At 44.6% G+C, this 14693-nt stretch overlaps 1 protein-coding gene across 2 annotated transcripts in view; it reads left to right on the top strand.

The window, feature by feature from the left end:
- Nucleotides 1-14693, top strand: part of LOC137320439 (ufm1-specific protease 2-like) — an 84163-nt gene that overhangs the window by 42294 nt on the left and 27176 nt on the right. For both annotated transcript variants that reach the window (XR_010962524.1, XM_067982135.1), the window contains exon 6: nucleotides 13551-13743. Coding sequence is in view for 1 of the 2 variants with exons in the window: in XM_067982135.1 (XP_067838236.1) it covers nucleotides 13551-13743 (193 nt within the window). In the remaining variant the exon portion in view is untranslated. The remainder of the gene's footprint in view (nucleotides 1-13550; nucleotides 13744-14693) is intronic.

Below are 14693 nucleotides of genomic sequence, written 5' to 3'. Positions count from 1 at the left end.
TCATCCAAATCATTAATATAAATAACAAATAACAGCGGACCCAGCACCGATCCCTGAGGCACACCGCTGGACACAGGCATCCAGTTTGAAAAACAACCCTCGACAACCACCCTCTGTCTTCTGTCGTCAAGCCAATTTTGTACAATGCCACCAATCTTTGTGTCGTCGGCAAACTTAGATATGAGACTTTCTATGCCTTCATCTAAGTCCTTAATAAATATTGTGAATAATTGAGGCCCCAAGACAGATCCCTGCGGGACTCCACTAGTCACATCCTGCCAACATGAATACTTACCCATTATTCCTACTCTCTGTCGCCTTTCGCTCAGCCAATTTCCTAACCAAGTCCGTACTTTTCCCTCGATTCCATGGGCTTCTAACTTAGCTAACAGTCTCTTATGTGGAACCTTATCAAATGCCTTCTGGAAGTCCATATAAATAACATCCATTGACATTCCCCTGTCCACTACCTTAGTCACCTCTTCAAAAAATTCAATCAGGTTTGTCAGGCACGACCTACCTTTCACAAATCCATGCTGGCTCTCCCTGATTAACTGAAAATTCTCGAGGTGTTCAGTCACCCTATCCTTAATTATAGACTCCAGCAATTTCCCCACAACAGATGTTAGGCTAACTGGTCTATAATTCCCCGGTTTCCCTCTCTTTCCTTTCTTAAAAAGCGGAGTGACGTGCAAATTAATAAACAATGCTTAGTAAACATTCAAACTGATTTAAAACAAGACCACACATCTTTTACTTAAAATGTGTAAAGCAATAGTAATGTTTAGCTGTAATCCAATTAAAATTAAATGCTTTGTATTTTAAGCAGTGGCATAATGTAAATTTCAGTCCAAATAAATCCACACCAGCATCTTTAGTTAAAAATGTAAAGCACAAAAGTTTTCCTCAAATCTCCCATATTCTAGGGACACAATCTTAAATTGAAATGAACATACTCAACAACCATATTCACGCTCTCATGCACCTTAAAAATATTGATCCCTGTAGTGAGTTATGAACTCAGAAAGTGGCAAATTTTATGTGATAATCCCAAGTCTCGAGCCCAAGGAATATTCACATAATTTAATTAACTAGCTGTCTGTAGTGGTTACCCACAGAAAACCATTTTCATAATTTGATAATTTAATCAAATGCTCAACCTGTCAATTACTCCAAATCAGTTCAAAACCAAAAACAGAAGGATTCAATATCTCAAAAATAATATGCTTAAAAAAATACATTGATTAAAATGCTTAAAATAATCCCATCATCAAAGACAAGACTACAGGGGGTTAAACTGCTTTAGTTCTTTGAAAAGAAAAGAAGGTGGAGCTGACACCGAAAATAAACCACACAGAGAGACTTGAAGAGAGACTTTCAAACAAAAGAAATGCTGTAGAAATATTTGTAGCATTCTTGATGTTAAGCCATTAGCAAATTTCCACAATTCACACACACTTTCACACACATTCTTGCAGTGAGTTTTTAACTTCTTTCCTTTTTTCCTAACCCTTTTGTTACACCTCAAGGCACCGTGCCAGGATTTTTTTATGCAACTCTTTCACAGCCTTTGCCTGTTGTGAAAGGACTGATGTTAATGTCTCCTCCTCCTTCTGGGCTTTATCTTTCAGCATTTGATTCTCAGCCTGAACTGTCTGTAGTTGGGCCCATAATCTTCCAACCTGAAGTTGAAACAGCAGCACAACTGATTTCCAATCATTTCCTTTGATCTTCTTAGTTAACTCCTTCATTTTGTCAAAAGCAAAATACTGCGGATGCTGGAAATCTGAAATAAAAACAGAAAATGCTGGAGAAGCTCAGGCAGCATCTGTGGAGAAAGAAACAGTCAACATTTCAGGTCGAAGACCTTTCGTCAGAACTGGAAGATGTTAAAAGAGTTAAAGTTTTTGAGCAAGTACACAGCCTGGGGAAGGGGGGGAGGGAAGGGAAGGGAGGGGTGAAAAGACAAAAGGGAAGGTTTCTGATCGAGTGATTAAATGACAAAAGGGATGATGGTGTGAGGCAAGGAAGGTGGTAAAGGGACAGGTTAAGAAACAAAAGATTGATCAGTAGCAGCTGTAAATGGCAGCAGCAGAACCATTACCAGCACTAGCTGACCAAAAAAATGGGACCACTGCTCTATTTTGCTTTATTTTTGTAAACAATTTTACAACACCAAGTTATAGTCCAATGATTTTATTTTTAATCCCACAAGCTTTCGGGGGCTTTCCCCTTCCTCAGGCGGTGTGGAGTTCTCCCCGTTATCTTGGCCAATATTTATCCCTCAACCAAAATCACTAAAAAGCAGATTATCTGGTTATTATCACATTGCTGTTTGTGGGGCCTTAGCTGCTGCGTTTCCTACATTACAACAGTGACTACACTTCAAAAATACTTAATTAGCTGTAAAGCGCTTTGGGATGTCCTGAGGTCATGAAAGGCGCTAAATAAACGCAAGTTCTTTCTTTATTCTCTGTCTTTTAAAAATAATGTTAAGATTAATACATTTTACATAGGAACCAGAGTAGGCAGGCAATGACCACCTCTAACAAGAGAGAATCTAACCACCTCCCCTTGACATTCAACGGCATTACCATTGCCGAATCCCCCACCATCAACATCCTGGGGGTCACCATTGACCAGAAACTTAACTGGACCAGCCACATAAATACTGTGGCTATAAGAGCAGGTCAGAGGTTGGGTATTCTTCGGCAAGTGACTCACCTCTTGACTCCCCAAAGCCTTTCCACCATCTACACGACACAAGTCAGGAATGTGATAGAATACCCTCCACTTGCCTGGATGAGTGCAGCTCCAACAACACTCAAGAAGCTCGACACCATCCAGGGCAAAGCAGCCCCCTTGATTGGCACCCCATCCACCACCCTAAACATTCAATCCCTTCACCACCAGCGCACTGTGGCCGCACTGTGTACCATCGACAGGATGCACTGCAGCAACTCGCCAAGGCTTCTTCGACAGCACCTCCCAAATCCGCGACCTCTACCATCTAGAAGGACAGGGCAGCAGGCACAATGGAACAATACCACTTGCACGTTCCCCTCCAAGTCACACACCATCTCGACATGGAAATATTTCGCCATTTCTTCATCATCACTAGGTCAAAATCCTGGAACTCCCTACCTAACAGCACTGTGGGAGAACGTTCACCACACGGACTGCAGCAGTACAAGAAGGCGGCTCACCACCACCTTCTCGAGGGTAATTAGTGATGGGCAATGAATGCTGGCCTTGCCAGCAACGCCCAAATCCCTTGAATGAATAAAGAGAAAAGGCCATTCAGCCTCTCGAGCCTGTTCCGCCATTCAATGAGCTCATGGCTGATCTGTATCCTAACTCCATTTACCTGCCTTGGTCCATATCCCTAAAGTACTCTTGGCTAGCAAAAATCTATTGATCTCAGATTTCAAATTATCAATTGAGCTAGCATCTTACTGCTTTTTATGGGACAGATTTCCACAATTCTACCATCCTATGCGTGAAGAAGTGTTTCCTAACCTCATTCCTGAATGGCCTGGCTTTGATTTTAAGGTTACGTCCTCTTGTCCTAGACTTCCCCACCAGCAGAAAAAGTTTCTCTCTATCTACCCTATCAATTCCTTTCAAAATCCTAAAAATCTCAATCAAATCACCCCTTAACCTTCTATACTCCAGGGAATATAAGCCTAGTTTATGTAATTGCCTCATAATTTAACCCTTGGAACCCCAGTAACATTCAGGTGAATCTGTTGCACACCTTCCAAGGCCAATATATCTTTTCTAAGGTGTGGTGCTCAAAACTGTACACCAGTGGTCTAATCAGGGCTTTGTATAGTTGTAGCAAAACTTCCTCCCCTTCATATTCTAGCCCTCTAGTTATAAAGGCTAACATTCCATTAGCTTATTTGATTAGTTTTTGTACCAGATCACTACATTTTAGTGATCAGTGTACATGGACCCTTAAATCTCTTTGGACCTCCACTGTTCCTAGCTTTCACCATTTAAAAAAATACCCGGATCTATCCTTTTGGGTCCAAAATGGATGACCTCACACTTACCTGAAATTTATCTGCCACAGTTTTTAGGATATTTTAAAATCCCAACTCACCCCCCCCCCCCCACACAACCACTTCTCTGCCTCTCTGTTCACACTGCCTATTTTGGAGATAGAATCATAGAAAATTACGGCACAGAAGGAGGCCATTCGGCCCATCGTGTCCATATTGGCCGAAAAAGAGCTATCCAGCTTAATCCCACTTTCCAGCACTTGGTCTGTAGCCCTGTAGGTTACGACACTCCAAGTACTTTTTAAATGAGTTGAGGGTTTCTGCCTCCAGCACCCTTTCAGGCAGTGAGTTCCAGAACCCCACCACCCTCTGGGTGAAAACATTTCTCCTCAGCTCCCCTCTAATCCTTTTACCAATTATTTTAAATCGTAGAAAGGTTACAGCATGGAAGCAGGCCATTGGGTCCATCGAGTCCGTGCTGGCTCTATGCTAGAGCAATCCAGCTAGTTCCACTCCCCCGCCCTATCCCTGTAGCCCTGCAAATTTTTTCCTTTCAAATATTTATCCAGTTCCCTTTTGAAGGCCATGATTGAATCTGCCTCCACCACCCTCTCAGGCAGTGCATTCCAGATTCTGACCACTCGCTGTGTAAAAGTTTTTCCTCATGTCACCTTTGGTTCTTTTGCCTATATCCTCTGGTTCTTGACCCTTCCGCCAATGGGAACAGTTTCTCTCTATCTACTCTGTCTAGACCCTTCATGATTTTGAATACCTTTATCGAATCTCCTCGCAACCTTCTCTGTTCCAAGGAGAATAACTCCAGCTTCCCTAGTCTATCCACGTAACTAAAGTCCCTCATCCCTGGAATCATTCTAGTAAATCTCTTCTGCACCCTTTCTAAGGCCTTCACATCCTTCCTAAAGTGCGGTGCCCAGAACTAGACACAATACTCCAGTTGTGGCCGAACCAGTTTTCTCTAAAGGTTCATCATGACTTTCTTGCTTTTGTACTCTCTGCCTCTATTTATAAAGTCCAGGATCCTATATGCTTTTTTAACCGCTTTCTCAACCTGCCCTGCCACCTTCAATGATTTGTGTACATATACCCCAGGTCTCTCTGTTCCTGTACCCCTTTTAAATAGTGCCCTTTAGTTTCTATTGCCTCTCCTCATTCTTCCTACTGAAATGTATCACCTTGCACTTTTCTGCAATAAATTTCATCTGCCACATGTCCGCCCGTTCCACCAGCCTGTCTATATCCTCTTGAAGTCTATCACTATCCTCCTCACTGTTCACAACACTTCCAAATTTTGTATCATCTGCAAACTTGGAAATTGTGCCCTGTACACCCAAATCCAAGTCATTAATTTACATCAAGAAAAGCAGTGGTCCTATTACCAACCCCTGGGGAACACCACTATACACCTCCCTCCAGTCCAAAAAACAACCGTTCACCACGACTCTCTGTTTCCTGTTACTTAGCCAATTCTGTATCCATGCTGCTACTGCCCTTTTATTCCAGAGGCTTCAATCTTGATGACAAGCCTTGATGTGGAGATGCCGGTGATGGACTTGGGTGTACAAATGTAAGGAATCTTACAACACCAGGTTATCCATGTACACTACATCAAACGCGTTACCCTCATCTACCTTCCTTGTTACCTCCTCAAAAAATTAAATCAAGTTAGTCAGACACGACCTTCCCGTAACAAATCAATGCTGACTGTCCTTGATTAACCCGTACCTTTCTAAATGATGATTTATGCTGTCCCTCACAACTGATTCCAATAATTTGCCCACCATTCAGGTTAGACTGACCGGCCTATAATTACTCTCGTTTTCTCCCTTTTTAAACAATGGTATAACGTTAGCAGTCCTCCAATCCTCCGGCACCACGCCTGTAGCCAGGGAGGATTGGAAAATGATGGTCAGAGCCTCTGCTATTCCCTCCCTTGCTTTTCTTAACATACATTTCATCTGGGCCTGGCGATTTATCTACTTTCAAAGATGCTAAACCCGTTAATACTTCCTCTCTCACTATGTTGATCCCATCTAATATTTCACACTCCTCCACCTCCTTAATTACAATCTCTGCATTGTCCCCCTCTTTTGTGAAGACAGATGCAAAGTATTCATTAAGAATCATACCCACATCTTCTGCCTCCACACATAGGTTACCTTTTTGGTCTCTAATAGGCCCTCCTCTTTCTTTAGTTATCCTCTTGCTCTTTATATATTTATAAAACATTTTTGGGTTTTCCTTAATTTTAGTTGCCAGTATTTTTTCATGCCCTGTCTTTGCTTTCCTAATTTCCTTTTTAATTTCACCCCTACACTTTCTACATTCCTTTAGGCTTTCTGCAGTATTGAGCTCTCGCTGTATGACATAAGTTTCCCTTTTTTGCCTTATCTTATCCTGTATGCACCTTGTCATCCAGGAGGCTCTAGATTTGGCAGTCCCACCCTTTTTCTTTGTGGGAACATGTTTATTCTGAACCTCTTAAATCTCCCCCTTGATTGCCTCCCACTGCTCTGACACTGATTTACCTTCAAGTAACAATTTCCAGTCCACTTTTGCAAAATCACCTCTCAGCTTAGTAAAATTGACCTTTCCCCAATTTATAACTTTTATTCCTGTTCTATCTTTGTCCTTTTCCATAACTATGTTAATTTTAACTGAATTATGATCACTACCACCAAAATGCTCTCCCACTGATACTTCTTCCACCTGCCCAGCTTCATTCCCTAAAACTAAATCCAGAACTGCCCCCACTCTTGTTGGGTTTGCTACATACTGGCTGAAAAAGTTCTCCTGAATGCAAATTAAGAATTCTGTGCCCTCTATACCTTTTACACTGATTGTATCCCAGTTAATATTAGGGTAATTGAAATCCCCTACTATTACTGCCCTATTGTTTTTGCACTTCTCAGAAATTTGCCTACACATTTGTTCTTCTATCTCTCTCTGAATGTTTTGGGACATAGAAGCAATTTGTTTTACGAAGAGTCTCAAAGTCAAGATTTGGAAAACTGAAATGAAGGCTGAAGACATTATTATTAAAGTGACCAAATCAATCTCTGGCATGAAAAATCACATTTAGATCAGCAAGCCAAGCAGCATCTAGTCAACTAGTCATAGAATCGTAGAACTGTACAGCACAGAAGGAGGCCATTCGACCCATCCTGCCTCTGCCGGCTCTTGAAAAGAGCTATCCAATTTGTCCCACTCCCTTGCTGTTTCCCCACAGCTCTGCAAATTTTTCCTTTTCAAGTATTTATCTAATTCCCTTTTGAAAGTTACTATACCTGTCTGCAGCCTTTGACACGGTTGACTATACCATCCTCCTCCAATGCCTCTCCTCTGTCGTCCAGGTGGAACTACCCTCGCCTTGCTCTATTCCTTTCTATCCAGTCGTAGCCAAAGAATCACCTCCAATGGCTTCTCTTCTCACTCCCGCACCGTCACCTCTGGAGTCCCCCGAAGATCTATCCTTGGCCCCCTCCTATTTCTCGTCTACATGCTGCCCCCTTGGCGACATCATCTGAAAACACTATGTCAGGTTCCACATGTATGCCGACGGCACCCAGCTCTACCTCACCACCACCTCTCTCGACCCCTCCACTGCCTCTGATTTGTCACGCTGCTTGTCCAACATCCAGTACTGGATGAACAAAAATTTCTTCCCAACTAAATATTGGGAAGACCGAAGCCTTTGTGTTTGATCCCTGCCACAGATTCTATTCCCTAGCCACCGACTCCATGCCCCTCCTTGGCCACTGTTTGAGGCTGAAATAGATCGTTGGCAACTTTGGCATCCTATTTGATCCTGAGATGAGCTTCCAACCCCATATCTGCTCCATCATCAAGAACGCCACTTCCACTTCTGTAACATCGCGTGTCTCCACCCCTGCCCCAGCTCGTCTGCTGCTGAAACTCTCATCCATGCCTTTGTTACCTCTAGACTGGACTATTCCAATGCTCTCCTGGCCAGACTCCCATCCTCCACCCTCCATAAACTTGAGCTCATCCAAATCTCTACTGCCTGTATCCTAACTTGCACCAAGTCCCGTTCACCCATCGCTCCTGTGCTCGCTGATCTACACTGGCTCCCGGTCCAGCAAAGCCTCGATTTTAAAATTCTTATTGTTGTTTTCAAATCCCTCGATGGCCTCGCCCCTCCCTATCTCTGTAACCTCCTACAATCCTCTAAGATCTCTGCACTCCTCCAATTCTGGCCTCTTGCGCATCCCCGATTTTAATTGCTCTACCATTGGCGGCCGTGCCTTCAGCTGCCTAGGCCCTAAGCTCTGGAATTTCCTCCCTAAACCTCTCCACCTCTCCACCTCGCTCCTCCTTTAAGACGCTCCTTAAAACCTACCTCCTACAAAGCTTTTGGTCACCTGCCCTAATATCTCCTTATGTGGCTTGGTGTCAAATTTTGTTTGATAACGCTCCTGTGAAGCGCCATGGGACGTTTTACTATGTTAAAGACGTTAGATAAATACAAGTTGTTGTTGTTATTTGAATCTGCTTCCACAACCCTTTCAGGCAGTGCAATCCAGATCATAACCTGCTGCGTAAAAAAAATTCTCCTCATCTCCCCTCTGGTTCTTTTGCCAATTACCTTAATCTGTGTCCTGTGGTCAGTCAGTGGAAAAGGTTTCTCCCTATTTACTCTACCAAAATGGAGTCATCGTCACTCCGAGGGTTAATACTACTCAACACGCCTACTTTACAAATGGAATCTAACGTGATTCTTGACATTGGCCCAGAAGCTGTAGATTGTGCTTTAATTTTATTTGAGCAGTTACTTTAACATACTGAAATACATCCTATTACCCATCCTGCAATGCATTCCTTCAAAATTTCAAGAGGGTTAATCTTGTATACATTGTCCAAAATGATATGTTGATCCTATCATTGAAATAAAATTTGTGATCCACTCGACAGGATTGTGCTGAAAAATAAGAAAACAAAGGTTTTTCAAGCAGAGGCTGTAGTTTAAAGGAAAATAGAGTATTTTTTATTTTTTAGGTAAAACTGTGTTTCATATTTTTAACTTAATTTATGGTTCATACTATTTTTTTTCTGATTTTTGATTAGCTTTATTAGTGTTATCATTTTTAATAAACTAGTGACTTAGTGCATGAACAAAAATCAAACAAGAGTCAGGCAAGAGAGAAAGGATTTACATTGAGCCTGCTAGAATTGATATTGTCGAATTTATTTATATTGCAGGTTTCCACCATTGTTCCTCCTAACCTCTCTGACTTTGGCCCCGATATTTGCGGTGGTGGGGGGGGGGGGGGGGGGGGGCGGGTAGGGGGGAGGTGTAGCAGGGGGAAACCGGGGAATACAGAGGACCTGCCGAATTTAATGGCCAGGACCTCGTTTGAATTTTTTATCTCCGTTTCCCGGCTGGCAGCCAGCCAGGTTGAGAGGCTAGCCTGCTGTCGTGCAGGAAGGCTGCAACCGGGGACAGTAGAGAAGGGAGGGAGGGAGAAATTGCTGTGGGGAGGGGGAAATTGCTGAGGAGGGAGGGAGAGATCGGGGGGAAGATCAGAAGATCACTGTGGGGGAGAAGAGATCATGGTGGGGGGCGATTGGATCACGGGTCGGCCTGGAGATTGGGGAGGAGCATCAGATCGTGGGGAGGGAGGCTGATCGTGGCAGGTTAGCTTGAGGGGCCGGGGGAAGCACTCCTTCTCCTGGCCCACAAGCAGTGCTGGAAAAGCACTTACCACCTGGATCCGCCAGTTGTCGCCTCCCTTCAGCTGCTGGGTTTCCCAAGCCCTGGGAAACCGGGCCTGCAGCCGTTAAATCTAAAAGGCTGCTCAAACCTGAGGCATTAAGCCTCATTAATGTATTTAAATTACTGACGCGCCTCTCAAGAGCAGGTTATTCACCTGACCCACAACCCGTCCCAGTTAAACCAGAAGTGGGCGCATTCATAGTGGGTTGGGGCCGGGTTTCACATTTTTAAGAATTTAAGCCCCCCCCCCCCGCCTTCTGTCCCTCTGCCGCCCGTTCTGGGGAGTTTAAAATTTCCTCCTGAATACTTGGAGCATACCATTGTTTGAAAATTATTTAATTTTCTGACCAGAGTTTATGGGCATGATTTTATTAGTTGGGGGGGGGGGGAAACATTTGGGTGGAGGAATTCCTGTCGGGAAACCTGGAAGTACAGGTTTCCCGGATGTCCTTATGATTTTGACGTAAGGATGTCTTTTGTTTTTTGTACGCATCCTACCCGACAGGCTGACCTCAGTTAGACAGGAGAAGAGGACGTGAAGAGGTAAGTATTAAATCGGGGGGGGGGGGGGGGGGTCACGGGGGTCTCAGTCATCAGGGTTCTTTTTTTTATTCGTTCATGGAATGTGGGCTTCGCTGGCAAGGCCAGCATTTATTGCCCATCCCTAATTGCCCTTGAGAAGATGGTGGTGAGCCGCCTCCTTGAACCGCTGCAGTCCGTGTGGAGAAGGTTCTCCCACAGTGCTGTTAGGAAGGGAGTTCCAGGATTTTGACCCAGCGACGATAAAGGAACGGCGATATATTTCCAAGTCGGGATGGTGTGTGACTTGGAGGGGAACGTGCAGATGGTGTTGTTCCCATGTGCCTGCTGTCCTTGTCCTTCTAGGTGGTAGCGGTCGCGGGTTTGGGAGGTGCTGTCAAAGAAGCCTTGGCGAGTCGCTGCAGTGCATCCTGTGGATGGTACACACTGCAGACTTGGTGCGCCAGTGGTGAAGGGAGTGAATGTTTAGGGTGGTGGATGGGGTGCCAATCAAGCGGGCTGCCTTTGACCTGGATGGTGTCAAGCTTCTTGAGTGTTGTTGGAGCTGCACTCATTCAGGCAAGTGGAGAGTATTCCATCACATTCCTGACTTGTGCCTTGTATATTGTGGAAAGGCTTTGGGGAGTCAGGAGGTGAGTCACTCACCGCAGAATACCCAGCCTCTGACCTGCTCTTGTAGCCACAGTATTTATGTGGCTGGTCCAGTTAAGTTTCTGGTCAGTGGTGACCCCCAGAATGTTGATGGTGGGGGATTCGGCGATGGTAATGCCGTTGAATGTCAAGGGGAGGTGGTTAAACTCTCTCTTGTTGAAGATGGTCATTGTCTGGCACTTGTCTAGCGCGAATGTTAGTTGCTACTTATCAGCCCAAGCCTGGATGTTGTCCAGGTCTTGCTGCATGCGGGCATGGACTGATTCATTATCTGAGAGGTTGCGAATGGAACGGAACACTGTGCAATCGTCAGCAAACATCCCCATTTCTGACCTTATGATGGAGGGAAGATCATTGATGAAGCATCTGAAGATGGTTGGGCCTAGGACACTGCCCTGAGGAACTCCTGCAGCAATGTCCTGGGGCTGAGTTGATTGGTCTGCAACAACCACTACCATCTTCCTTTGTGCTAGGTATGACTCCAGCCACTGGAGCGTTTTCCCCCACTGACTTCAATTTTACTAGGGCTCCTTTCATGCCACACTCGGTCAAATGCTGCCTTGATGTCAAGGGCAGTCACTCTCACCTCACCTCTGGAATTCACCTCACGAGTTGGGGGGGGGGGGGTCAGTCATCGGGGGGAGATTGGTCATCGGGGGGGGGGAGGGTCAGTCAGCGGAGGGGGGCCGAGTTATTGGAGAGGAGAGGTCAGTCATTGGAGGGGGTCAGTCATTGGAGGGGGTCAGTCATCGGAGTGGGGGCTCAGTCATCGGAGGGAGGAGGTCAGTCATCGGAGGGAGGAGGTCAGTCATCGGGGGGAGGGGTTCAGTCTTTGGGGGGGGTCCATCATCCGGGGGTCACCGGGATGGGTCGGATGTCAGTCATTGGGGGGAGGCGGGGTCAGTCTTCGGTGGGTGGGGGCAGGGTCAGTCATTGGAGAGGGGAGGTCAGTCATCGGAGAGGGGAGGTCAGTCATCGGAGAGGGGAGGTCAGTCATCGGGAGGCTCAGTTATTGGAGAGGGGAGGTCAGTCATCAGAGATTGGGGTTGGGTGTTGGAGATCGTTGGGGGGTGTCAATCGCATTTGTAGGGTCTGTTGACCGGAGGTCACCGGTTACGGTTATTGGCTTAGTACAAAGAGGAGAAGAGTCAATTCTCTCTTAACTCTCAATTCGCTTTATTCACTTTGTTAGATCATATACATATAGCTTATACGTCTGGTTAGATATAGAAATGCAGTTTGCACCAGGTTATACAGTTTTATACCCAAACTAGGATCTAAACGCACACCCACTAGGTTTTTCTGACACTCCCTGAATATAAAGGCTAATACCCGAAAAGGAGAGCTGACGCTGGCCAGGCGTTCCGTTCTCTGTCTTTCGACGTTGTCTCTACATCCCTGACGTAGGTTCTTCCACTTCCGTGATGGTTGGCCTTCGCTGGCTCCAAGCCTGAGATTCTTCATTCTTATTCCGAATCTTATCTCTTCAAGCTGTGCTGTCTCTCTCCCGTTGGTTTAGGCTTGCTCACCTGGTCCTTGTCTTCTCCTCATTGGCTCTGTCCCAAGGACTTAGGTAGCATTACCTCATTACTCCTTTTCTAAATAAGGACTTGTGTCTTATCACATCTCCTTTGTCTTTCACGAAATTTAGCTAATTCAAACCGGTTCCAGCCAGCTCAGGTCGGCGACTGAACTCAGGTTACTTCAGTTCAAAAGTTGCTTTTGCCTGTGTGTCAGCAGTTCGGAATAAACTCAGTAGTTTCTGCAGCCCCTGGCCAACAGGTCGCTGCAGGTAGGCATGTTGGGCCTAGGAAAGCACTCCTGCACCTCCGGGCCCACAAGTAGAGCAATAAAAGCACTTACCTGCTGTTTCAGGCCTTCTCACCTCCTCTCACGTGGCGTGAAGTAGAAGGCCTGGGAATCCTTGCCCCCATGGAGTTAAAAACAAAAAATCTGTCAAAATGGAGGCCCTCTGCCTCCTTGAAAGCTTTTACTGACCGACCCGCCTCCTAACAGTGGGTTGGTCGCTCATCCAGCCTCCGTGAGAACCGGAAGTGGGGGGGTTGGGGGCGGGTTTTAGATTTTTAACATTTTTACTGACCCCGGCCCCCAACCCACCCGTTTTCCCATTTAAGATCATGCCCCATATTGTAGCTGCATTCGCTCCTCTTGTCGCCCACCACTACTCCAATTGTAAAGAAATGAGGATGGATTCCAGACCGAGACTCCTAAAAAGCTTAAGAAGAAAACACTGAAATGCTGGAAATTTGAAATAAAAGCTGGAAATGTTGTAAATACTTAATAACTCTGTCAATGTTTTGAATGTAGATCTTTGATCAGAGCACTCATTCCGATGAAGGTTCTGCACCTGATATTTAGCAGTGAGCCTGAATTGTGCAATCTGTGTAGAATAAATTTGATAGAAAAATGAGGGAGAACATACCATGGTTTCCAAGCATACTGAGTGTAAAAGTGTGTATTTTAAATTCTTCTGCCACTGTTTAAGGTGAAAGCAGCAGCTGGCAGGGAAGCTAAATTACAGCTGTGAATGTCGTTTAGAATATGGCTTTAGTATTAACTATAGATTATCTTTTTGACAGACTGCAGGATCAGTTTGTGGAAGCAGTTTCTTCACAGCTGTCTGAAATGGAGAAGTGCATTCAGAAATATACAAAAGGACAGTCTGTCCCAGTACCGCAAGCGTTCCACTTTGAATTGCCAGAGAAAACTACTCTTACTACAGTGGTATACCCTGCTGGAATCTCTGATGAAACTCTGGAACCGCAACGAAAAGTATGGTTGGAGTCCAGGTCACTTTTTCCATCTGTAGTCTGAATTACTAAATGTTTAAAGAGCAATTTAATTTGTCAATTTGAGAACGATTCTCATTGTTTAAATGGCTCAATCTGTCTTTTCACCCTATGCAGTATGTGTTTCAGTTGGTTATTATTAGGAAACATGATTTGGCATGGTACAATCTCCCAAGATAAATCCCATGGAATCCACACTAACTGAGTGTAATGTGATGTGGTGCCTAGCAAACCAATTTTGAATAAAATTCCTGGAAGCAGTGAAAATAATGGTTTCAGAATGATGATAAATCACTTCCCAAGCTACTTCCTTCTAATTTTTCATTTCTTACACTTGACATATCATGATAGGTCACCTATCCAAATAAGAAACCATAAGACACACTTGAGGCAGAACCACTACACTTCCTCTACTTGCATTAGATATCAGTGCCCCAAAAACCAATTTCAGTTTATTTGCCCTGCCATCATTTGTGAGGGATTATCCTGCTTGGAGGTAGGGGAACATAGGAACAGGAGTCGGCTATTCAGACCTTCGAGCCTGTTCCACCATTCAGTGAGATCATGTCTGATCTGTATCCTAACTCCATTTACCTGCCTTGACGCCATGTCTCTTAATAACCTTAGCTAGCAAAATTCTTATCGATCTCAGATTTAAAATTATTAATTCAGCTAGCATCTTCTGCTTTTGTGTGAAGAAGAGTTTTTTCCTAACTTCTCTCCTGAATGAGTTTAAGGTTACATCCCCTTTTCCTAGACTCCCCCCACCAGCGGAAAATTTTTCTCTCTATCTACCCTATCAATTCCTTTCAAAATTCTAAAAAATTCAATCAAGTCACCTTTTAACCTTCTATATTCCAGGAATACAAGCCTAGTTTATGTAATCTCTCCTCATAACTTAACCCTTAGAGCCCTGGTAACATTCTGGTGAAT

The sequence above is a fragment of the Heptranchias perlo genome, chromosome 4, assembly GCF_035084215.1.
Source record: "Heptranchias perlo isolate sHepPer1 chromosome 4, sHepPer1.hap1, whole genome shotgun sequence".
Lineage (NCBI taxonomy): Eukaryota > Metazoa > Chordata > Chondrichthyes > Hexanchiformes > Hexanchidae > Heptranchias > Heptranchias perlo.
This window is presented reverse-complemented; position numbering and strand designations above follow the sequence as displayed.